Source organism: Malus sylvestris, chromosome 9 (genome assembly GCF_916048215.2).
Source record: "Malus sylvestris chromosome 9, drMalSylv7.2, whole genome shotgun sequence".
NCBI classification, from domain to species: domain Eukaryota; kingdom Viridiplantae; phylum Streptophyta; class Magnoliopsida; order Rosales; family Rosaceae; genus Malus; species Malus sylvestris.
In genome coordinates this window covers 9,354,739-9,381,381 of record NC_062268.1, presented here as the reverse complement: position 1 = coordinate 9,381,381, position 26,643 = coordinate 9,354,739, and the positions used below count along the sequence as shown (strand labels likewise).

At 37.9% G+C, this 26,643-nt stretch overlaps 2 protein-coding genes and 2 long non-coding RNA genes across 9 annotated transcripts in view; 2 read left to right on the top strand and 2 right to left on the bottom strand.

The window, feature by feature from the left end:
* The window catches only part of LOC126634475 (receptor-like protein 34), a 36,143-nt gene extending 32,163 nt beyond the window's left edge, over window positions 1–3,980 (top strand). Inside the window, exon 2 of the mRNA XM_050305006.1 lies at window positions 3,814–3,980. The gene's annotated coding sequence lies outside the window, so the exon portion shown is untranslated. The remainder of the gene's footprint in view (window positions 1–3,813) is intronic.
* Window positions 1–16,377, bottom strand: part of LOC126634481 (uncharacterized) — a 47,202-nt gene extending 30,825 nt beyond the window's left edge. For 2 of the 5 annotated variants that reach the window (XR_007627351.1, XR_007627352.1), the window contains exons 1-2: window positions 15,915–16,377; window positions 12,543–12,734 (exon numbers count right to left, since the gene is read on the bottom strand). This is a non-coding gene — a long non-coding RNA (uncharacterized LOC126634481). Of the gene's footprint in view, window positions 1–4,047; window positions 4,252–12,542; window positions 12,735–15,914 lie in introns of those variants that run through there. The other 3 variants (XR_007627353.1, XR_007627354.1, XR_007627355.1) reach the window with 2 other exon arrangements.
* LOC126634473 (receptor-like protein 6) overlaps window positions 1–23,371 on the top strand; it is a 151,264-nt gene extending 127,893 nt beyond the window's left edge. Inside the window, exon 2 of one of the 2 annotated variants that reach the window (XM_050305003.1) lies at window positions 21,239–23,371. In XM_050305003.1, the coding sequence (XP_050160960.1) occupies window positions 21,239–23,245 (2,007 nt within the window). In that variant the 3' untranslated portion in view covers window positions 23,246–23,371. The remainder of the gene's footprint in view (window positions 1–21,238) is intronic. The other variant, XM_050305004.1, reaches the window with a different exon arrangement.
* An 843-nt stretch (window positions 23,372–24,214) lies between these two features.
* LOC126583928 (uncharacterized) lies at window positions 24,215–26,405 on the bottom strand. Its single transcript, XR_007609885.1, has 3 exons — window positions 25,591–26,405; window positions 24,797–24,860; window positions 24,215–24,661 (listed from the first exon to the last, which is right to left on the bottom strand). It is a non-coding gene; the product is annotated as an uncharacterized LOC126583928 (long non-coding RNA).
* Window positions 26,406–26,643: the final 238 nt, after the last annotated feature.

The following is a 26,643-nucleotide window of genomic DNA, read 5'->3' as shown; positions in this document are numbered from 1 at the left end:
GAATTTGGTTTTCTCAAGAATCAGGATTATGTTCACTTCACTTCGCGGCGAATTAGAAAAGTTTGATCGACTATGAGGCAACGTGGGATTCTATTAAATTTTAGTTCTGGCTCTCACTATTGACTGTTTTCTCTTAATTTCTCTTTTATAGAACAACATTGTTTATTGTCTTCATATGTTCAAATTGACCAAAAGAAAGAATAATTTATATTAAATTCTATTTTTCTTGATCACTTGCATATACACTGTTTATTCGGTTTTCATGAATTTTCTTTCATTCTTTGTATTTAAAATGGTGAATGACAATCACTATTGTTCATGGACTTTAGGTAGAAACTTGCATCCAAAATCTCATGTTGTTTGACACTTGCATGAATAACATTTAAATAATTACTTTACACAAAGTGAAAACGAAAAACATGACAACTTTTTAGAACGTGCATGGTAAAGAAAAAGTTTCTTTTGCACAATACATTTATATCTTGACAATTTCAATGTAAAAAAAAAAATTAACAAAATACATCTTTAGTGGCGCGTAGCGCCCGTTATACAAAAATGTCGTGCGTGCGGAGAGGTTAGTGATAATAAAAAAGAATTTTCAAAAATTACTATTTGCACTTAATAATTATCTATTCTTACCTAGCAAATTTCAAAGTTGTAAAAAAAAATAATTAAAACGGTAGTTGGAGCTCTCACCGGAGTCGGTTCCTTTCCACCTCTTCAATGCCATCTCCCTTCTGACTCTACGCTGAACTCATGTTCCACTACTACTTTTCCACTAATTCATATTGCTAACCTTTGGTAAAGTCTTGAACCAAATTACACACCCTTGACTATTACCACAAACACTAATCCCTTGAGAGTGTTAGTCCTATTGATTAATTAAGTCTTATAGTCTTGAATCATATTTTCTCGATGAATGATGAAATTTTGAAAAATGACAACTTTTTTCGCATCGTGGGGAAGTTTCTGATTCTGTACAAAGAAAAAAATAATTGAGTAGTATCGAGTAACAGAAAAATTAAACAATATACAAAAAGTAAACTTCGACCACTGCCACTCCATTACCATGGCAATTTTGTTTTATGTTTAAAGGGAAGTCTATGGCTCTCACATACGAGAAATGCTATGGGAAGTCTATGGCTCTTCATGAACTGTCTACCACCTTATATTTTTAGCACAATGTTTTATAATGTTAGCATGAAAATTGACTAAACTGTGAGGTGACAAACAGTCCATTAAAAGTCTCATTTTTTAGAGAATCTCTTTAGCATTTCCCCCCCACACCAAAATAATTGTGGAGAATCAATGTCATTCATGTTGGTCGAACTTGAAATATTTTGCAACTGAAGAAAGATTTTCAAAGTAAGAAAGGCAATCTATCGATATGCGCCTCTTGGAAGGGATGTATAAATTACCATTTGGATCTTATTAACCAAACATGCAATCTATATTGAACAAAATTTGTTGAAAATATATTTGATTTCCCCTCCTCTTCCATCTCCATTCTGGTCGTATGCATAATGCATGGACCCTCTTCCATTAGTTTATTTGGTGTTTATCAAGGTGAATTCATGTTCCACTCATACTTTTCCATTAATTCATGTTGCTAAAATGCTAATCCATCTACATTTGGTTACTCCCACTTTTCAGGCTTAAAGTCTTTGTTGGAACCAAATTACACACCTTTGACTGTCACCAGAAACATTCTCCTCAATAACATTAATAATTATTTACCTTTGTTTTGTACCAGCTTTAAGGCTTGAACCAAATTACACGCCTTTGACTATCATCACAAACATTCTCGTCAAAGGATTAGTGTTTGTCCCACTATTAATTAAGACTTACACTTTTGAACAATATTTTTGCTCAACTCGATGAATGATTAACTTTGAAAGATAATAATGTTTTTCGTCATCGTGGCAAAGTGTCTGTATCTATACAAAGAAAAAAAATAATTGAGTAGCATCGAGAAATAGCAAAAATAAATAAGCTTATTTTTTACTATGCCTCCTGAAACTTTATTTTGATGTTATTTTGCCCCTTGTAACAAAAAAATTGCCACTTTACTCTTTAAATCTCAAAATTCGTTACACTTTGACTTGTGGACTCTTTCTTCCTTTTAAACTTATAGGTTGCTTCCTAAAACATATGTGAGACCCAACACTCAATAAGTCTATGCCACATGTACAATAAATTTGATTATAAATCTCCACTATGCGTTAACATATATTCAACAATCAGACAATATTAAGTTTAAAAGAAATTAAAGAGATGAAAAAAATAAAAATGAAATTGATTAGCCTAGTGCACACAAATCAACCACATAAGAACTTAATAGATCTAAGACAATGTAAAGTGAATTTTGAGTTTTATGGAAACGACTTTCAAGTTTCAGGGGGCAAAATGGAATCAAAATCAAGTTCCAGGGGCAAAGTGGAGTGACTTTGAGTTTCAGGGAATAAAATGGCTACTTTTGAGTTATATGGAGCAAAGTGAGATGAAATCGAGTTCCAGAACCGTAACTAAAAATAAACTGTTAAATAATGCACAAAAAAAAAAACCCTTCTATCACCGTCACTCCATTATCATGGCAATTTGGTTTATAATTAAAGGGAAGTCTATGGCTCTCCCATAATTTTAGAGAAATCAACGTCATTCATGTTGAAATTGGTTTTGTTGGGTTACAATCGGTTACAGGGGAAGCTACCAAGATCAATGGTCAATTGCACTCGTTTAGAGTTTCTTGACATTGGCAACAATCAGATCAGTGACATCTTCCCTTCTTGGTTAGGGGTACTTCCAGTATTGAGGGGTCTCATTTTGGGGTCGAATGCATTTCATGGGATAATTGGGAAGCCTCCAACTAATCATGAGTTCCCAAACTTGTGCATCATTGATTTATCCAACAATCTGTTTTCAGGTATGTTGCCTTCTAAGTACATGGAGAACTGGAATTTCATGAAATATGTTATCGAAAACGACGGAGGCCGGTACTTTGAAGTCTCATCCAACGACGGCACAAATAAATATGGAACTTTCTATAAAGTTTCTTACGGGATGATAATTCATGTAAAAGGTGTTAAGTTGACATATGATAAGACCCCCTATGATCTGAGATTCATAGATTTCTCAAGTAATAGATTTGAAGGAGAGATTCCAGCAAGTATCATTGGGAGTCTAAGAGAACTTCAGTTGCTAAACCTCTTCAACAATGCTCTCTCTGGTCACATCCCATCATCTCTAGGGAACTTGACTGCTCTTGAATCGCTGGATCTCTCTCAAAACAAGGTCTCAGGAATGATCCCCGGTAGTTTGACACAACTCAATTTCCTTGGGTACTTCAATGTGTCGTATAACCATCTTTGGGGGCCTATACCACTTGGCCAACAATTTGGTACATTCCTAGAAGATTCATACCAAGGAAACTCAGGTCTGTGTGGAGAGCTTTTGTCCAAGAAATGCGAGGGTTCTGAGAGCTCGAGGCGACCGCCACCATCAAGCTTTGAAGAAGATGAAGAGGCTAGATTTCCATTTAAGTTTGACTGGTATGTAGTCTTGCCGGGAGTTGTCAGCGGACTAATAGTGGGAGTGGTTGCTGGAAACACATTGGCAGACAAGAAGCATGAATGGTTTGTGGAGACATTCAGCAGGAGGAGGAAGCCAACAATTGCAAGGGCTACGAGGGGATGCCGAACTTAGCTTAATGTGTCTACCGGCTAGAGAAATGTTTGGGCCTTCAAGGCCACTGTCATGTTTTTTATGATTTCTGGTGGTTCAGCATATGTTGTTATGTTGTAATACAATAATGAGGTTCTATAAGTTTGCTTTCTATAATATTTCTACTAGATCAAATTGAGTGTTATCAACTAAGTAGTTGGAACTACATTTCCCGTTTCCATTTGCTTCTAGGTCAAAACTAGCAAAAGTGTCGTGCTCCGCTGTGGGTTTTAAATTCGTAGTTTATAGCAAATACGAATCATTTATGAAAATTCCATATATCACAAACACATATATCACTATACACATAATAGATACTTCTAAAAATTCCATAAAATCACAAATCAACCCATTCATTTCTAAATATTTCAAAAATTAACAAAACAGCAATACCAACATGGTAAAATAAGTCTTCAAGTTACATTACATTTTATTTACTTTGCATCAAGAGCATATGTGCAATCGAAAGGAAAGATTTCTAAGCTACAGTTATATACATTTTCCCACATTGATTAGTCGTTCATTCTGCACCTGCATTTTACTAATGATACGTTAAAATTTTCTTGACGAGGGCAAAGCTAGGAGTCTCAATTTCAAAATCCAAATCAGAACAACAACAACAACAACAACAAAGCCTTTTCCCACTAAGTGGGGTCGGCTATATGAATCTTAGAACGCCATTGCGCTCGGTTTTGTGTCATGTCCTCCGTTAGATCCAAGTACTCTAAGTCTTTTCTTAGAGTCTCTTCCAAAGTTTTCATAGGTCTTCCTCTACCCCTTCGGCCCTGAACCTTTGTCCCGTAGTCACATCTTCGAACCGGAGCGTCAGTCGGCCTTCTTTGCACATGTCCAAATCACCGGAGCCGATTTTCTCTCATCTTTCCTACAATTTCGGCTACTCCTACTTTACCTCGGATATCCTCATTCCCAATCTTATCCTTTCTCGTGTGCCCACACATCCCACGAAGCATCCTCATCTCCGCTACACCCATTTTGTGTACGTGTTGATGCTTCACCACCCAACATTCTGTGCCATACAACATCGCTGGCCTTATTGTCGTCCTATAAAATTTTCCCTTGAGCTTCAGTGGCTTACGACGGTCACACAACACGCCGGATGCACTCTTTCCATCCAGCTCGTATTCTATGGTTGAAATCTCCATCTAATTCTCCGTTCTCTTGCAAGATAGATCCTAGGTAGCGAAAACGGTCGCTTTTTTGTGATCTTCGCTAGATTGCTCCGGTCATTAGTGTGGATAAGTATATAAATGGATAGAGATAGGAAAGCAAACACAAGATGTACGTGGTTCACCCAGATTGGCTACGTCCACGGAATAAAAGAGTTCTCATTAATTGTGAAGGGTTTACACAAGTACATAGGTTCAAGCTCTCCTTTAGTGAGTACAAGTGAATGATTTAGTACAAATGACATTAGGAAATATTGTGGGAGAATGATCTCGTAATCACGAAACTTCTAAGTATCAGAGTGTGGTGTCGTCTTGACTTGCCTTATCTGTCTCATAGGTAGATGTGTCATCTTCTCTGGAAGTATTATTCCTCTATCCAGGGGTGGTATCTTTAACTGGTGGAGATGCACAAGGTAATGTATCAATTTCACTTGAACCTTACTTGTAGTTTCAGGTTTGGTCAAGCGCGATACAAACCATGTAGTAGGAGTCCCCCAAGTCGCCGAGCTAGAGGGTCTGCTGAAAGAGGTTACAGACAAGGTAAGAATCAGAGCTTCGACTGATTGTTCACCTTCTCCCCATCTTGCAGCAGCATGAAGGATAAAGAGAAGAAAACTGAGAAGAGATGATATGAGATACTTTTGCTTTTGAAGAAGTAACTTTCCACAGGCTTATTCTTGAACTGAGCTGGAGGGTTTTCTGGTTTCCTCCAGAGTATAAGGCCGACTGAAGAATTTGAGGGTCAAAACAAGTCCATCAAATCTAGAGTACGTTCCACCCTGCTGATATGGGATACTTTTGCTTTTGACAGAGTAATGGATGTATCGGCACGTGTGCTGTTACGCTTGTCTCAACATGCTTCCTTGTATCCTTCGCACTTGCCCTATCTGTTCTTCAAGCAGATGCGGAATCTTCCCTGGAAACATAAGATGTTGAAGATGAGTACTCGAGAGTAATGCCAGGTAAGTAATCAGGTAAGGGGTTCCGGGCAGTCAGTTCCTAGCTGGAAGCTTGATTCCAAGTGCTGACTGATTGCTCTCTTTCTCCTTATCTTGCAGGTAAAAACAAGGCCAAAAGAAAAGACAGGGAAAAAGCATGATATGGGATACTCTTGCTTTTAACCCTGATGATATGAGATATTCTTGCTCTAGTATAGCTTGTTTGCAGAGGTATTATCGGGGGGAAAGAAAGCTGAATATTTCGAAAGGCTTCGTTGGGAGTGCCCTCTCAGATATGATGAAGGGTTGAGCATTTTTGCAGGTCTGCCTGTCCGTTGGGGATGGAGGTCGACATATATAGGAGTCTCCCTAACAACAAGTAGTAATGCTATTCCTTTACCCTGCTTGGTCATAGCACGGTAGTGGGAGCTGCCAGTTTCACATGTTTTAACTCTGTCAGAGCACTTTGAAAAAATGGTCTGTGGTATCTGGCTCTCGAGATTCGGAGAACGATGCCTCTTCGATTTTTGAGAAAGCAATCATGCTGGGGGTCTGACTCTCGAGATTCGGAGAGCAGTGTCTCTTCGATTTTTGAGGAAGTAATCATGTTGGGAGTCTGGCTCTCGAGATTCGGAGGGCGGTGCCTCTTCGATTTTGGAGCAAGCAATCTTGTTGGGAGTGTTGTCTCGAATGTGAGTAAAGGTTGGGCATGTTTGCTAGTCTACCTTGCCACGAAGCACAAAGGTTGACACACAGGGACTTTCCAATTATCCAGCAATGGTACTGTTCCTTTACCCTCTCTTCGATTTTGAGAAAGTAGTCATGTTGGGAGTCTGGCTCTCGAGATTCGGAGGACGGTGCCTCTTCGATTTTGGAGCAAGCAATCTTGTTGGGAGTGTTTTCTCGAATGTGAGTAAAGGTTGGGCATGTTTGCTAGTCTACTTTGCCACGAAGCACAGAGGTTGACACACAGGGACTTTCCAATTATCTAGCAGTGGTACTGTTCCTTTACCCTTATGGGTAATAATATGGTAGCTAGACCTTCACAATTTATGTGTCTAAACTTTGTTAGTGCTGTTTCTTTGCTATTCTTTTACCTTTCTTGGTCAGAGCGATGTAGTGGGAGCTGCAAGCTTCACGTGCTCAACTTTGGCAGAGAACTTTGGCAAAGTTATCTGTGGTACCCATGAGCTATTGTTGCGTGTGGGAAGTGGGTGATTGAACAGTAAGATTCATGTGCTTTCTACTTCACCAGAAGTCTTCGACAGAATGCCCATAATTTCTACAAAGCTGAGTGTGCGTGTGACAGGTGCTGACAAGGCTAGAAAAGTAGGTGCCTCTTCGGTTTCTGAGATCGGCCCTCGTGGTCTCTGAGCAGCCCAGCTTTTGAGAAAGCGAGCGCCTCTTCGATTGATTCGGAGAACGATGCCTCATCGATTTTTGAGAAAGCAATCATGCTAGGGGTTTGGCTCTCGAGATTCGGGGAGCAGTGTCTCTTCGATTTTTGAGAAAGTAATCATGTTGGGAGTCTGGCTCTCGAGATTCGGAGGGCGGTGCCTCTTCGATTTTGGAGCAAGCAATCTTGTTGGGAGTGTTTTCTCGAATGTGAGTAAAGGTTGGGCATGTTTGCTAGTCTACCTTGCCACGAAGCACAGAGGTTGACACACAGGGACTTTCCAATTATCCAGCAATGGTACTGTTCATTTACCCTCTCTTCGATTTTTAAGAAAGTAGTCATGTTGGGAGTTTGGCTCTCGAGATTCGGAGGACGGTGCCTCTTCGATTTTGGAGCAAGCAATCTTGTTGGGAGTGTTTTCTCGAATGTGAGTAAAGGTTGGGCATGTTTGCTAGTCTACCTTGCCACGAAGCACAGAGGTTGACACACAGAGACTTTCCAATTATCCATCAGTGGTACTGTTCCTTTACCCTTGTGAGTAATAATATAGTAGCTAGACCTTCAAAATTTATGGGTCTAAACTTTGTTAGTTCTGTTTCTTTGCTATTCTTTTACCCTTCTTGGTCAGAGCAATGTAGTGGGAGCTGCAGGCTTCACGTGCTCAACTTTGGCAGAGAACTTTGGCAAAGTTATCTGTGGTACCCATGAGCTATTGTTGCGTGTGGGAAGTGGGTGATTGAACAGTAAGATTCATGTGTTTTCTACCTCCCCAGAAGTCTTTGACAGAATGCCCATAATTTCCGCAAAGCTGAGTGTGCGTGTGACATGTGCTGACAAGGCTGGAAAAGTAGGTGCCTCTTCGATTTCTGAGATCGGCCCTCGTGGTCTCTGGGGAGCCCAGCTTTTGAGAAAGCGAGCGCCTCTTCGATTTCTGAGATCGGCCTTCGTGGTCTTTGAGCAGCCCAACTTTTGAGAAAGCAAACGCCTCTTCGATTTCTGAGATCAACCCTTGTGATCTCTAAGCAGCCCAGCTTTTGAGAAAGCAAACGCCTCTTCGGTTTCTGAGCAGGCGCCTCTTCGATTTCTGAAGCTCCGCCGAGTGCAGATTTTTATAGGGGCTGGCATTAAGTTCCAAAGCACACTTGAATCTCCACCAGTAGAAGCTTCATTCTTGCACTTCTAAGATCTTGATTTGTCCGATCTTTTCTCGCTTTAACACCTTTGAAAATGTCTGGCCCCTCCGACCGTCGTTTTGACTTGAACCTTGTTGAAGAGGCAGCCCCGCCTTCTCCAGACAACATATGGCGCCCATCCTTCGTCTCCCCTACTGGTCCTCTTACCGTTGGAGATTCCGTGATGAAGAATGATATGACCGCTGCGGTGGTGGCCAGGAACCTTCTTACTCCCAAAGATAACAGACTACTTTCCAAACGGTCTGATGAGTTAGCTGTTAAGGATTCGCTGGCTCTCAGTGTTCAGTGTGCAGGTTCTGTGTCTAATATGGCCCAACGCCTATTTGCTCGAACCCGCCAAGTTGAATCATTGGCGGCGGAAGTGATGAGTCTTAAACAGGAGATTAGAGGGCTCAAGCATGAGAATAAACAGTTGCACCGGCTCGCACATGACTATGCTACAAACATGAAGAGGAAGCTTGACCAGATGAAGGAAACTGATGGTCAGGTTTTACTTGATCATCAGAGATTTGTGGGTTTGTTCCAAAGGCATTTATTGCCTTCGTCTTCTGGGGCTGTACCGCGTAATGAAGCTCCAAATGATCAACCTCTGATGCCTCCTCCTTCTAAGGTTCTGTCCAGTACTGAGGCTCCAAATGATCCCCCTCCGGTGCCTTCTCTTTCTAGGGCTCTACCGACTGCTGAGACTTCTCCTAAGCAACCTTTGTGAATGCTCCCTCTTGTGTGTTTATTTTGACTCATGTATATGTACATATTTGTAGCTTATCGGGGATATAAATAAATAAGCTTTTCTTCATTTCAACGTATTGTGTTAAATACACCAAAGCCTTCTTCGCTAAGTTCTTTGAATTTTCTTTTGTTGAAGCTTGTATGTTGAAGCTTTCTGAGTGGAGCATGTAGGTTGGGGTAGTGTTCCCTTAATTTCCCGAGTGAGGAAAACTTCTCGGTTGGAGACTTGGAAAATCCAAGTCATTGAGTGGGATCGGCTATATGAATCTTAGAACGCCATTGTGCTCGATCCTGTGTCATGTCCTTCGTTAGATCCAAGTACTCTAAGTCTTTTCTTAGAGTCTCTTCCAAAGTTTTCCTAGGTCTTCCTCTACCCCTTCGGCCCTGAACCTCTGTCCCATAGTCGCATCTTCTAATCGGAGCGTCAGTAGGCCTTCTTTGCACATGTCCAAACCACCGAAACCGATTTTCTCTCATCTTTCCTTCAATTTCGGCTACTCCTACTTTACCCCGGATATCCTCATTCCTAATCTTATCCTTTCTCGTGTGCCCACACATCCAACGAAGCATCCTCATCTCCGCTACACCCATTTTGTGTACGTGTTGATGTTTCACCGCCCAACATTTTGTGCCATACAGCATCGCTGGCCTTATTGCCGTCCTATAAAATTTTCCCTTGAGCTTCAGTGTCATACGGCGGTCACACAACATGCTGGATGCACTCTTCCACTTCATCCATCCAGCTTGTATTCTATGGTTGAGATCTCCATCTAATTCTCCGTTCTTTTGCAAGATAGATCCTAGGTAAGGAAAACGGTCGCTCTTTGGTATTTCTTGATCTCCGATCCTCACCCCTAACTCGTTTTGGCCTCCATTTGCACTGAATTTGCACTCCATATATTCTATCTTTGATCGGCTTAGGCGAAGACCTTTAGATTCCAACACTTCTCTCCAAAGGTTAAGCTTTGCATTTACCCCTTCTTGAGTTTCATCTATCAACACTATATCGTCTGCGAAAAGCATACACCAAGGAATATCATCTTGAATATGTCATGTTAACTCATCCATTACCAACGCAAAAAGGTAAGGACTTAAGGATGAGCCTTGATGTAATCCTACAGTTATGGGAAAGCTTTCGGTTTGTCCTTCATGAGTTCTTACGGCAGTCTTTGCTCCTTCATACATATCCTTTATAGCTTGGATATATGCTACTCGTACTCCTTTCTTCTCTAAAATCCTCCAAAGAATGTCTCTTGGGACCCTATCATACGCTTTTTCCAAATCTATAAAGACCATGTGTAAATCCTTTTTCCCATCTCTATATCTTTCCATTAATCTTCGTAAGAGATAGATTGCCTCCATGGTTGAGCGCCCTGGCATGAACCCGAATTGGTTGTCCGAAACCCGTGTCTCTTGCCTCAATCTACAATGACTCTCTCCCAGAGCTTCATTGTATGACTCATTAGCTTAATACCCCTATAGTTCATGCAATTTTGTACGTCGCCCTTATTCTTGTAGATAGACACCAAAGTGCTCGTTCGCCACTCATTTGGCATCTTCTTCGTTTTCAAAATCCTATTGAAAAAGTCAGTGAGCCATGTTATACATGTCTCTCCCAAAAGTTTCCACACTTCGATTGGTATATCGTCTGGGCCTATTGCTTTTTTATGCTTCATCTTCTTCAAAGCTACAACCACTTCTTCCTTCCGGATTCGACGATAAAAAGAGTAGTTTCTACACTCTTCTGAGTTACTCAACTCCCCTAAAGAAGCACTCATTTCATGTCCTTCATTGAAAAGATTATGAAAATAACCTCTCCATCTGTCTTTAACCGCGTTCTCTGTAGCAAGAACATTTCCATCCTCATCCTTGATGCACCTCACTTGGTTTAGGTCCCTTGTCTTCTTTTCTCTTGCTCTAGATAGTTTATAGATATCCAACTCTCCTTCTTTGGTATCTAGTCGTTTATACATATCGTCGTAAGCCGCTAACTTAGCTTCTCTGACAGCTTTCTTCGCCTCTTGCTTCGCTTTTCTATACCTTTCACCATTTTCATCGGTCCTCTCCTTGTATAAGGCTTTACAACATTCCTTCTTATCCTTCATCTTTGTTTGTACCTCCTCATTCCACCACCAAGATTCCTTTTGGTGTGGGGCAAAGCCCTTGGACTCTCCTAATACCTCTTTTGCTACTTTTCGGATACAACTAGCCATGGAATCCCACATTTGGCTAGCTTCCCCATCTCTATCCCACACACATTGGGTGATTACCTTCTCTTTGAAAATGGCTTGTTTTTCTTCTTTTAGATTCCACCATCTAGTCCTTGGGCACTTCCAAGTCTTGTTCTTTTGTCTTACTCTTTTGATATGTACATCCATCACCAACAAGCGATGTTGATTAGCCACGCTCTCTCCTGGTATAACTTTGCAATCCTTACAAGTTATACGATCCCCTTTCCTCATTAGAAGAAAATCTATTTGTGTTTTTGACGACCCACTCTTGTAGGTGATCACATGTTCTTCTCTCTTCTTAAAGAAGGTGTTGGCTAAGAAGAGATCATATGCCATTGCAAAATCCAAGATAGCTTCCCCATCCTCGTTTCTCTCCCCAAAACCATGGCCACCATGAAAACCTCCATAGTTGCCTGTCTCCCTGCCCACGTGTCCATTTAAATCTCCTCCTATAAATAATTTCTCCGTCTGAGCAATTCCTTGCACCAAGTCTCCAAGATCTTCCCAAAATTTCTCCTTCGAACTCGTATCCAACCCTACTTGAGGTGCGTACGCACTAATCACATTGATAAGTTCTTGTCCTATTACAATCTTGATTGCCATGATTCTATCTCCTACCCTCTTGACATCTACAACATCTTGTACCAAGGTCTTGTCCACGATGATGCCAACACCGTTTCTCGTTCTATTTGTGCCCGAATACCAAAGTTTAAACCCTGAGTTTTCTAGATCCTTTGCCTTACTACCAACCCACTTAGTTTCTTGTAGGCACATAATATTTATCCTTCTCCTCACCATAATATTTTTTTAAGTTAGAAATCAGAAGAAAGCAAATTAAAGCAGGCAAAAAAGGCGGAGACAAAGCATCAACTAAGAGCAGATTTCCTCCAGACTTGCTTAAGAAGGTGAGTACAGATGTCTGCTAATGCAAAACCATAAAGTGAGTTATAATCTAAAGGCTCGTACCTAAAAATTAGACGGATTTATCAAATATATCATTTAATAATCCTCACGCATGTAATTATCCTAAATAATCAAATGCGAAACATATATCATAATCTTCGGTTGAGAAAGTCAGTTTGTTTTATGGGGTTTTCATTATTTTCAAAATCAATATCAAATTTTGTAAGGATGAGAAAAGAATTTACCTTTGGGAAAGTCTGAACGGTTGCGGCGGTTGGTAGAATCGAAGAGATTTTAGCAGTTGAGGCAAGAAGAAAAACAGGGAGAGTAGAGGCAAGCAGCGATGTGAGGGTTTTAGCGGTGAGAAAAACGATGTGGGAACTGGGAAGTATCTAGAAAAACGGTGAGTCGATAAATTGGAGAGATTTTTCAATGACCTGCAACACAAGGTGATTAATTACATGTCTCTATATAAATCATAAGATTCTTATATTAAAAAATTAATAACATAAAAAATAAAATTTTCTATCACCTATATAATAACATGTAATGCATCACTTGTTTTACGAGCACAAGGAAAAATTTCTGGACAAATTGAAGATGCAGGGCCTTTTTGGCCATTTTACTATGCAGATAAATACACTTGTGAGGAGTATAGAATGAGATTTTTGAAGTGCCAATAACACTTCCTTTTTTTATCAGCATAGTAAAATGGCCAAAAAGGCCCTGCCTCCTCAATTTGTCCATAAATTTTTCCTTGTGCTCAGTGTATTTTTCTTTCCAAATATAAAAAGTTTGAAGTGTAGAATGTGATTTTTAAAGTGCTAATAACAATTCCCATAAAAAAAATAGCATTGAAAAGTAATAGAGATACAAGGGCTTTTCTGTCCATTCATTGTGCTTAAGAATAGTGTTTTTTTCCCTTATTGAGCTTTAGTATAGACAATTTATTAGGGCTTTTCACATGTAAACCCTCCATAAGACCAACTTCAATTTTTGGACCTAAACTCAAATTTTTTTTTTTAGTACATCGATATTTTTACACTTGGAAGAGAGGGAGTTTGGTTAAGCTACACAATAAGCAACCTAATTTGGTATCAAATTCGTTATCCATGAGATTCGAACTTCAGACATCTCACTTTCAAGTGAAGAGTAATACCATCAAACCGTAGTAATGAAGGGGCCCAAACTCAAATATTTAGGTTTACCAAAATACAAAATTGAAGTCTATGAACAGTAAACATTACTCAACCCTCAAGACCTAAATTTCATGACTTAAAATATATTAACTATGGTGGAATTGTTTTAACCCTATTTTTTTCGGAAATGATTTTTTGTAACTTTGAGTTATGTTATCTTAATTTAATTTTACAAATATTTTAATATAAAAAAAATTAAATTTCGACAAAAAAAATTATATCGAACAAATCACACCAATCAACCACTCAACCAACCAAAACTTCAATATAGATGATAATCATAACATAAACTAAAAACTTAAACCCTAATTGAACATATAAATGATCATATAAGCTAAAAGTATTTACCTTGTCCTGGTGATGGGATTGGAAAATAATTTTTTTAAGTAGATCGTCTTAAAATTTTTATTTTATTATTTTGACGTTGAATTTAAATTTCATCCATTGGATCTTTATTCTATATCTTTGGATTTGAAAAATTAAAAAATATAGACTCTTAGATCAAAATAAAAATAAAAAATGCCAAAGAAAAACGAATTTTAATCTAAAATTTTACTGCGCATGCACCCTAATCCCACCAGAAGGTTTTTGGCAACCTTAATGAAGAAGTTTCCTTTCCAAAAGTACCCTTAATTCCACATGAGGCTTGATAAAAATGGCTAAAATTCTAATAAATAAAACTTCAATTATTATAAACTGATTAAACAGTCAGGTTCAATCTACTTTTGATTAGCTTTACAAATTTGTGAGATTAAGTAGTACATCAGAATTTCTCCCCAATCCTAATGAAAACTTCCTGTCGAAAATGAATGACTTCGACTTGAAAACATAAAATGTTGATTACCCCAATCTTAGTATTAACCCCCAAATAAAATCCCTTTGTTTTTTTTTTCTCTTTCCTTTATTCCAAATTGACATAACCAGATAAAAAGCCTCAAAGAACCTAAACCTTCCTTTAGATGAATTCTATGTGTGCATGTACCCAATAAAACAGAATGTTTAACCATCCTTCTAATAAACAAACTCCAATTGCTTGAGCATCTTCAATAACTCACACAACCTGGGTTTTAAACCAACCTAAGCACAAATTCAAACCATTATGCAAAAACAGCAAGCAATGCAAACCATTAAGCACATAAGCAATTTATATATGTAATACCTACTTGCACATATTATGAATGTCCATTGCGTGGTTTAGTTCAATTCCTCCAGCCTCGCACACAACCAATAAGAGCCATTCAAAAACCAAAACAAACCCCCTTTGCAATTTAGGTCACTAACCCAATTGAATCAAACCAAATTCAATCAGGAAACAGAAAGTTAAGAACAGCCCAAAAACCAAAAGAAACCCTCTTGTAGTTTTAACTCACTAACCCATTGAATCAAAACAAATTCAGTTAGAGAAAAACCACAGTCCAAAATCATATATATATATATATATATATATATGTAAACCAATTCTTAGCTAATTAACTGAGTATACCAAAGAATCAAATTATACACAAATTCTTAAAGTTTGGCATCCCAATAATCAAATAAGGAAAAACAACAATGTGTGTACTACATGTGTGAGTGTATATTGTATTGCCGAGGAAAAACAACAATATTTTCCATGCGATAAAAAAAGGTATAAACGTGTGAGTATATATTGTATGTGTTGTGTGTGTATAAGTGCATGACAGTGTTTGTGTGACACTGCACGTGTGTGTACTCTGTATGTATATAAAATGTGTAAGTGTAGGTAAGTGTGTGTACTCTGTGTGGATACGTGTATGTGATGTGTATAAAGATCCCTTTTGTGCCCCAAACCCCCTTCTGTCCTGTCTTTGCCTTCCTCCATCTTTACGTGTGATTTTTTTTTTCTGATGTTGGAATTTTGATCTATGGAGTTTAAGGCTCTGAAATATAGTATGATTTCAGAGCATTTGACAATTTAGTTGTAAGCAAGAAAGTTGATAACTATGGCGGGCATATGACATGAGAGAGAGAGAGAGAGAGAGAGAGAGAATAGAAGCTCGGGAGGTTGTAGATGGAGACATTGTATCCCATATAACTACATTAAACGTGGATGCGAATGTAAATTTCCGAGGCAATGTTTAAGAAACTTAGAAGATAGATTATTTTCCATTAATTGATTGATGTACACAAAGAGGTCGCACTTGGTGCGATGGCAAGTGCCTTCGCCCATGAGCGGTAGGTCCGAGACTTGGGAGCAGCCTCTCCATAAATGGGGTAAGGCTAGCCGACATTCACCTCTCCCAGACCCTGCGTAAAGCGGGAGCCTTGTGCACTGGATACGACATTTTTTTAATTGAGTGATGTACACACATTACAAATGGTTAGATTATGACTCTTTTCAAGCGAACAAAGAAATCCCAACAAAAAACAATGGTCCTTGACATAGGAAAATGAACTCACCGGCCCAACACAACCCTACAGCGCTAATCCTGAAACACCTTTACGGATCGTTCTCTCAGGATCCGTCGGACCAAGCTGTCTTGGCCAATCAAACTTGATCTTGGGGTTGGGAACAAAATATTTTTTTAACTTCCCATTTGTTTCTTTCCAGCAGCAGCCACGGAATGGCCATATGCATCTGCATCCATGGCTACTTCTTAGACATCTGCATCGCTCAAGTATTTTTCGAATTCTTGCTGACCACAATTACAATTTCGAATCTGAAGCTCTATGAAATAAATAGAGTTCGTAAACATAACCCTGAAGCACAAAGATTTGAAAACGACTTCTCACCTTTTTAATCAGCTGAGGCAGGCATGGATTTCAAATCTCAGTCGCTCTCTGCAAGCATGGCCTTCTTTCTCAATTTCCGGCCTTCCTGTCTCTGCGCACGCTCTCTCTCAGTCCCTACTGTGTCCTTCTCTCTGGCGGTGTTTGGGTTTATAATTAATCTTGGCCTTAATGCATTTGTTTTGGGCTAGTAACTGCTTTGGTGAAGCGGCGGCCCACATAATATTAAAATGATGGTGCGAGGATTCGGGTATCCGTTAATAGTGTTCGTTCATTATACATGTAGTCAGAAATCATTTTAAATATTTTTATTTAAAATTAAATACAAACAGTATCTTACAAAAAATGATTGCACGATGTACGATGAATGGACACGATTCATAGATCTTCAAATCCTCACTAAAAGGATTCGGAGGAGAGGATCATGTTGGGGCAGCTAATAGGCAACAACCCTACACTTTGGCTGACAAGAGGTATGGGGCAGTAAGGCCTTAGCAAAAAGGAACCTTTTCAATGGCAAAATTGGTAAATAATGAAGGATTTAAGGTGATTCATCCCATTCGAAGACAATCACGCGGGATTGAAATTTTGATAGAAAGGGAAACTCGGACAATCGGGCTAAGAAGTCTATAAAAGCAGCAAGAAAAGCAAGTGAAAAGGACACTCAACTCTCTGAACAAAACAGCAAGACTTCCCAAAATGCTCTATTATTTCCTGTCATTCCTTTACATTCCTTTTGCAACAACGCTATCCTTTGTAATTTTTAGAAGCTCTGCTACATGTTCTTGTGTAGTATCGACTCCCCTTGTAAACATTCAGTACCATTTCCCTTGAAGAAAAAACTTACATTGTAAACAAAAGAAGAAGTGCTCAACAAGGCTGCAAACCTTGCCCCAACCTCTTCTTTCTTGCAACAATTTGTTTTCTATTTTAATATCAATTGAGAGTGTTGAAGGGATGTGCAAATAGATGGGAAGAAGTAGAATTCATTTTGTTTAAAGAAAGTGAGAATTAACCTTGTTGTTTTATACTTCTTGGTTGTTTTGATGAAGTTGGGAATAAATTAAATAGATGACTGTAACTACCAGTATATGGAGGAAGGAGGAGAGAGGAGGAGAGAGGGCATAATAATTCAATTTGGTTTCCATCTGTACATTCTGCATTTCCAATGGCAATTTCGAACCTTTTCTTTTCTGCTTCTAAATTGTTATGCTTTCTGGGTTCTTTTATGGCAGTTTTGAGGAAAAGCATAACAAAGAAGACTACTACTACAACGATGTGAGTGCCCTGCATCCTTAATATGGTCAAATGGGGTGCAAATTTCATATTTTTCTTAATATGGTCAAATGGTATGCAAATGAGATTGTGTTAAGCTTTTGGGTTTAACTCTCTCTCTCTTTGCGTTTGGGTTCCATTTATGGTTTTCTTTCTTCGTTTCTCTATTTCAGTTCTCCTTTGGTCTTAACCTTTTTTTTTAATTTTGTTCATTCATCTTTAACTATTATCAGCATATCATGAGGTTTAGAGAAAACTGAGAAATTGAAAAATTTTGAATACTCAAAGCATGCCCTTCTGTCTAATGCTCTCATAAAAAAGTCTCATGGCCACGAGGGGAGTATACAAGACTGATGAGGGTCAAGTATCCATATAAACTATAAAAAGATTGTGTATCCAAGTATTTGGAATCTTAAGAAAGAACAATAATTTACTATTATGAAAGGTTTTGACAGTTAGTTTTGATCCGTGGTCTAATTGGTAGTTTTGGACAAGTAATATATTCTCTTTATCAAAACGATGATTGAGATAATATTGTTTAAATCATTATCTCCTTATCTCTAAATCGTTTAGTGCAATACTAATAATTTCACTGCTAATGAGAACTTTACTTGGGATTTTCTTTTGTGTTGTCGCTTCTGATTTTACTGATTAATGTATTTCTTGAAGGTGGTGATGTAATCATAAGAAAAAGTCGAGTTCTTTAGTTCATTGCAAGTCGACCCATTGCTAGGTATCTCTTTCTCAAGATATTACCAATTAGGTGTATTTATACTCTTATTGGATGTGAATTTTTAAAATAATGATGTAACTACTTGATAACCTATGCATCATTTGAAATTTAAATATACCACTTAAATTGTGGGTAAATGTAAATGTGAAACTTATAAACTATAACCTCATCCATCATTCATTTTAGACATCACTCAAGTTGCGAGGAAATTTAACTAGCCAATTTATGAAAATTATTAGCACTTAATGTACAATTGTATTTCATAATTTTTGTGAATAATCTATTTATCAGCAGAATTTGCTTTAAAGAAAAAACAGTTCATAGAGTAAGAGAAACAGCCAAGTGCCGCTGAATTGGAATACTCAGAGAAACAATATCCATAAGGATCACTAATAATGTTTTTTGGGTGCATGTATCTCATATGTTGAAGGCACCCTAACATGTTAAACAACACTTCTTTTTGTACAAACTTTGCTTTCTGCTCCTCACGGATGATCCTCAAGATGCTGTGGTGGCACAACAGGTTAAACTTGCTTTTATCCTTTAACCAAATATGTGTGTGGATTGATGGTGGACTATGTTTAGTGAATGTGTATTTGAGCTCTGTAGATGAATGCATGTTGTGTTGACTTCAGATTTTTGTTATCAATCACTCTTTCAAGTGCTTATTTGAATCATTTAATCCCAAATTCAATAACCAGAAATTGCCTGATAATCTCTGTAAGTTCTTATTTTCTATGATCTTTAAGCTTGTACCTTAGATGCTTAACCTCTAAATTGTTTATTTTGTTGAGTTTCTGCGTTTAATTTCTTTTTGTTGCCTACCTTTTTCTTGGTATGTCTTGAGACCTTTCACATATGCTGATGAAATGGTCCATCTTTGATTATGCCTAATTTCGGTTTTAAACTTAAAATGTTCTGGAATTGATATGGGCTTACTGAAATTTTTTTATAATAAAAAAAATTATAAATTAAAACAGTAGTCGAAGCTCTCACCAGTCAGCGGGTCCCTACTACCTCCTTTCCCCCGCCTCTTCCATCTCCCTTCTAGTCTTATGCATGGATCCACTTTTAAGGCTTAAAGTCTTGAACCAAATTACACTCTTTCACTGTCATCGTAAACATTCTCGTCATCAGATTAGTGTGAAACCATATTTTTGCTACTAATTGATTAAGGCTTATAGTCTTGAACCAAATTATACGCCTATGACTATTACCACAAAGTGTTTGACGGTGTTTGTTATAGTCACATTCATGAACAATTGAGACACAAGTTGGACGAAGCTTCAACCAAATTAGACTCCCTTGACTATTATCTAATGTGGACTTTGTGGTGCCTTGTTTATTGATTTTCCCATCATGTTTTGATGTTCCAAATGTTAGCATGTTTCTAGAGGATTCTCAAGATCAGGGCGTGGCACTAATTCTCCCATTTTTTGGGCGGATTGATTGAAATGGATAAGTTTCTTTAATGAGTAATATATATTCTACCTTCAAGAGTTACATGTTCTAGCGTGGCACTAATTCTCCCATTCTCAAAACTTTCCTATAGTGGCTAGGCTAGCTAGAGTTGTTACATCCAAATGACTCAAAGTTGGTTTGGTATTGATGTGCTTTAAAAAAAAACATTTTTTGTTGTGATGTGAGAATAAGCTCATTTTTGCTGTTTCACGTTTTCAGCTTTTTTTTTCACCCAAAACTGTGAAAATAAGCTGTTTTTAAGTGTTTACCAAACACCTTTTTGAGCTCAGCTTTTTTTTATACCCACTTTTTATACAAGCACCTCAGTACCAAACCAGTACTTACTTCGAGTCAAAACAAACGTTTCCAAGAATCTTGAAAAAGAATTCATGACTTCCAAGTCTTCAATTGATCGAGACATCAATTCACCACCCATTCATCAATCGACTCATGCTTTTTTATTTATTTAAGCTTTGCATGGGTTGTGTCTATAAAAGGAGTTAACTTCTCCACTCTTAATTATTCGAGAGCCATAAAACAATATTTCCTATAACCAGAAAAACACACTGCCATGAAAATGGAATCTTGGTTGTCCAAGTTTACCTGTTTGCATTGTCTTCTTTTGCTATTACTCAATGCTACTCACTATTTTTCATTTGTGCAGACTCAGACACAGACACTTTGCCATGTTGACGAGCAATCATTCTTGTTACAATTCAAGGAAAGCTTTACGATAGACAAGTCAGCTTCTTCATCTCCTTTTGCTTATCCGAAGGTTGCATCTTGGGCTCAAGAAGGAGATCAGAATCAGAGTAACTGTTGTTTGTGGGATGGTGTTAAGTGCCATGCGGAGTCTGGCCGTGTCATTGACCTTGACCTCAAGAGCAGTTGTCTCTATGGTTCTATCAATTCCAACAGCACCCTTTTCCGACTTGTTCACTTGCAGATGCTTGACCTCTCAGATAACAACTTCAATTCCTCTGAAGTACCATCAAGATTGGGCCATGACCTTTCGAGTATATCCTATCTTAACCTTTCACTGTCTGCATTTTCTGGCCAAATTCCATCTGAAATTTCAAAGCTATCCAAACTGTCTACCCTTGATCTGTCTCAAAATAATGGTTTGGAGCTTAGGAAGTCCAACATGAGAATCCTAGTCCAAAACTTGACCAGCATAAAACAACTTCATCTTAATGATGTAGGCATATACTCCATTGTGCCTGATATCTTGGTCAATGCATCTTCTCTCACATCTCTCAATCTAAGCTACTGTGGGTTGAATGGGGAATTCCCAGTTGGCATTTTCCACCTACCAAACCTAGAAGAGCTTATATTATACTCGAATACAGACCTAAATGGTTATTTTCCTACTTTTAACAGGACCAATTCCTTCAAAACATTGGATGTTTCATGGACGAATTTCTCTGGTGAACTTCCTAGTTCTATCGGAAACCTTCATTCCTTAAATTACTTTGATATCTCATACTGTGGTTTTGATTCTCATGTTCCATCTTCATTTGGAAACCTTACCCAGCTCAGTTTCCTTGAGATGGCTTCATTTCATGACGTTTCCGCAGGCCAATTCTTAGTTCCTGATTCCTTGTCTTGTTTTGGAAAATTAACCAAGCTCAACTACTTGGATCTTTCGGATATTAACTTACAGGGGAATTTCCCACATTTTGTGGCTAACCTGACCCAACTTGCGTTTCTAGACTTGTTTGACAATTCAATAACTGGTGAAATCCCATCTTGGCTCGCATTAGAGTTGACTCAATTAACTTTTCTGCGACTCACCTTCAACGATTTGCAAGGAGTAATTCCTAAATCGCTTTTCCACCTCAAAAATCTTGAATTTCTTGGCCTTTCCTCTAATAATTTGAGTGGATTAGTTGAGTTTGATGAGTTTTCCAACCTCAAAAAGTTGAAGAAACTTGGTTTATCGGACAACAAGTTATTCGTGCGTGTCAAATCTGGTTCGAGTGCTACTCTTCCAAAGTTTGAAGTTCTAAAGTTGGCTGAATGCAACTTGACAGAGTTTCCAGAATTTTTGAAAAATCAATACGAATTGGGAGCCCTAGACCTTTATGATAACAATATTCATGGCCAAATACCAAAATGGCTCTGGAATGCAACTAGAGAAACTCTGGTCAATCTCAACCTCGATTATAACTTCTTAACATGCCTTGAAGAAAATCCAGTCACTCTTCCATGGAAAAATCTGCAGCTTTTTAGTCTTGACACTAATCGGTTACAAGGGTCATTGCCAATTCCACCACAATCTATCATATCTTACAGTGTCGGCAACAATAATTATAGTGGAGAAGTTTCACCATTGTTCTGCAACTTGAATTATCTTCAAGTTCTTAATTTGGGCAACAACAACCTGAGTGGCATGCTTCCACGATGTTTGGGGAAGTCCAGTAGCTTGGAAATGCTGGCCTTGACTTATAATTCTTTCCATGGCAATATTCCTCCATTTTGTGCTAACAAAAATAGTTTGAAATTGGTTTTGTTGGGTTACAATCGGTTACAGGGGAAGCTACCAAGATCAATGGCCGATTGCACTCGGTTAGAGTTTCTTGACATTGGCAACAATCAGATCAGTGACATCTTCCCTTCTTGGTTAGGGGTACTTCCAGTATTGAGGGGTCTCATTTTGGGGTCGAATGCATTTCATGGGATAATTAGGAAGCCTCCAACTAATCATGAGTTCCCAAACTTGTGCATCATTGATTTATCCAACAATCTGTTTTCAGGTATGTTCCCTTCTAAGTACATAGAGAACTGGAATTTCATGAAATATGTTGTCGTAAACGATGGAAGCCGGTACTTTGAAGTCTCATCGAACGTCAGCACAAATAAATATGGAAATTACTATCAATTTTCATACGATATGATAATTCCTGTAAAAGGTGTTAAGTTGACATATTATCGGACCCCTTATGATTTGAGACTCATAGATTTCTCAAGTAATAGATTTGAAGGAGAGATTCCAGCAAGTATCATTGGGAGTCTAAGAGAACTTCAGTTGCTAAACCTCTCCAACAACGCTTTCTCTGGTCACATCCCCTCATCTTTAGGGAACTTGACTGCTCTTGAATCGTTGGATCTCTCTCAAAACAAGCTCTCCGGAAGGATCCCCAGTAGCTTGGCACAACTCACTTTCCTTGAGTACTTCAATGTGTCGCATAACCATCTTTGGGGACCTATACCACTTGGCCAACAATTCGGTACATTTCTAGAAGATTCATACCAAGGAAACTCAGGTTTGTGTGGAAAGCCTTTGTCCAAGAAATGTGAGGGTTATGAGAGCTCGAGGCTGGCGCCACCATCAAGCTTTGAAGAAGATGAAGAGGCTGGATTTCCATTTGAGTTTGACTGGTATGTAGTCTTGCCGGGAGTTGTTAGCGGACTAATAGTGGGAGTGGTTGCTGGAAACACGTTGGCAGACAAGAAGCATGAATGGTTTGCGGAGAAATTCAGCAGGAGGAAGCCAACAACCACAAGGGCGAGGAGGGGACGCAGAACCTAGCTTGATGCATCTAGCGGTTAAAAAAGTGTTTGGGCCTTGAAGGCCAATGTCTTGTTTTTATATGATTTCTTCTGGTGCTTCCATTTTTTTTTTTTTTTTTTTTTTTTTTTTTTGTCGAAGATTTCTGGTGCTTCAGTATATGTTGTTACGTACAATAGTGAGGTTCTAAGTTTGCTTTGTATTGTATTTCTACTTGATCAAATTCAGTGTTATCAATGTACTAAAAAAAATTCAATGTTATCAATAAAGTAGTTGGCATTACATTTTCAATATCCATTTGTTTCTAGGTCAAAATTTATTAGGCTTTTTACGTGTAAGTCCATGATAAGGCCAACTCAAACTTTTAGACCCAAACTCAAATATTCAGGTTCACTAAGAGATAAAATTTAGCTTTGTGAACATTTTCAATAACTTTTTATGTTATCATAATTTAATTTTACAGATGTTTTAACCTAAAAAAATTATATTTTGATTTTTTTTTTTTAAAACCAAACGTATCACGCCAACCAACCATTCAATCAACTAAACTTCAATATAAATGATAGTTCATAAGATAAATTGAAAACTTGAATAGTAATTAAAAACATAAATGATAGTTCATATAAGCTAAAACTATACGCCTTGTCCGGGTGATGGGATTGGAATAATTTTTTAAAGTGGATCTATTTTAAATTTGTTATTTTATTATGATCATTAGATTTAAATTTCAATTGTTGGATTTTTTTTATTGTTGGACTTGAAAAAAAAAAATGGACCGTTAGACCATCTTCAAAGGAAATGTTAAATTACAATTCATGGTTGAAGTGACAATTTGAAGCCTTATGTCAAATTTTATACTTCTCCAACCGAATTGTCAAATGTCATTTTCAAATTATTAAATTGATCAAACAATAAATTTCGACGACGCAACAATTGAGGATTGATGACATAGCGATAAGATGAAAATTGAGAATTTCATAATAGCCAGAAACTCATAATAGCCATAGTAGACAAACCCATAAAAAGACAGAAACAAATAAAATCATTCATATTTTGTATACGGTTAGTTTCTCAAGTAGTCTTTACATATTCATTCAGATTATGCATGTATTAGAGCGCTTTAAGATGATCATTGAGGAATTTTTACAAATGAATCTCCCACTATTCTACTTAAAAAACCACATACTCAAAACCAAGTGAAAATTGCGTCGTTTTTATAAAACATTGAAAAACATATGAACTGATGCCCAACTTTTGATTAATCTGACATTAATAGTTGACTAATTCAACATTCAGAGTTGGATAGGAGAGTAAATAACAACATTGGAAAACATATGAACATGCCCACCTATTATCATATCTGACATTGCAGTTGATTAATCTCACATAAATTCGCATCAAAAGAACCCATAAATTTGACTAAGAATTCTCCAAACCCTACAATTTAAATGAAAAAACCCACAAATTTAAACCAAAAATTCTATAAAATCATGAAAACTTTAATAGAATCCAATTACATTAATCACAAATTTGATCATACAAATCTTCACATCCAATAAGTTTAGAAGGTACCTAGCTTAGCTTCCTTGCAAAATTGTATCTCTACAGGCCAAGGCTCAAATTTCCTTGCTGCTGTCTTCATTCAATAAGTCTTGATTAAAGCAGTCACATATATCATATACATATACATATATATATATATGTATAATAAGTTGATGCGTTCAATGGGCATGAACTTATCAGAAATTATGAAACAGATTGAACACGTTTAGTGTAATGTCCGCAATTAAATAATGAGCATGAAAATGACAACAGGGGTAACACAAACTGCTCAATTTATGACTTAAAGCATATAATATTTAGAAAATAATTGACAATTTTCATGGTCAAATTAATAAGGAAAATCATAATTAAATAAACTCGATTGTTTCAACTGCTCATTCTGACAATGCAGCAGTAGTTCGACATATTGCTTCTGATGAAAATTATTACATATCAGTGGTGCAAATTATCAAGGTGATAGTGCCTTCAGACTTAAATTCACCAATTTCATACTCCATCAGTACCTTCACCTTCTCCATCCCCTCCTCCTTCAACACCTACTTCATCAACTCTCAATATCACCAAATTCTAAATGACTATCCAGACTTCATACTAATTTTTTTATTTGGCCTAAAATAGGGGAAAAAAAAACCCAAAACAGAAGATCTACAGAACTTTAGACATGAATATTTCAAGATATGAATTTGAGGCCTCCTGCACATCATTAGAGAGGACTAAGTTTAAATAAAAAGACATGCATCTTTATATTTTCAAGCACACACTTCTTGTACTCAATGCATTTCCAGAGGAGAAGGGAAGGATACCATCTCTTTATCTGTTCTCTTCCAAAATAGTAGCATATCTCTGGCTTTTTCCTTGCACGAATTGTGGCCCCCTCATCAATTTAAGAGATTACTGACCTTCAATTTCACCTACAAAGAATAAAAGAGTCGACAGTTCAATATAAACACTACAAACGCCATCTGATGAAACCTAAACCCAAAGGGTACAAATACAACAAATTCCACGAAAAAGAAACCAAACCCACATCAAAAACCCCAAAATTCGAACCCCAGTTTTTCCTGAAAGCAAAAACCAAATTAAATCCGACAACCAAACACAAATTCTCCCCAAAAAAAAAAATTCAACAACCAAAACCCAATACCGATTTAATCATATACGAAAGAAAAATCTAAACACAGAATCACAGATTAACAAACTGAAAACCCACAAAAAAAAAAAAAAAGCAACTGACCTTAGAACAAAGAACAAACAGACATAACAGAGAGAGGAATCCCCCAAAACCTGACCTAACGTACTAAAAAATTCGAAAATAATTCACAACAAAAAGGCAGAAATGATGACAATCTAAGCTAATGGTAAAGAATCGAATTAAAAAAAAAACGAACTTATCTTTGGAAATCCAAGCATGCAGCGCGAGATCCGGACGACCCCTATGGTTTTCTCTGACCATCCCCACTCTCCCACTTGTGAAATCCATCACCCCTACCCCTCCCCCTCGCTCTCTTTCCATCGCCATCTACCTCCGTCTCTGTTCCCTTCCTCCCTCCCTCTCTCTCTCTCTCTCTCTCTCTCTCTCTCATAGCCTCCCCGAAACCCTCATTGAACGACAACAAATGAAAGCCTACCCGGCTACCCCCTAATTCGCTCAAAACCTAGAGGACAAAATTGCCCTTCCAAATACACCATCCTCCCCATATCGGATTGTAATCTTTGATGGGCAGAAATGTAATTAAATCATTAAGGGCCTGACTGAGGGCCGAGCTTCTTACCGAAACCCAACACAAAGCTCATGAAGAGAAAGGGGGAGCCCAAACCCTAGCCCAACACAGATTTGATGGGCCATTGTGTAAATG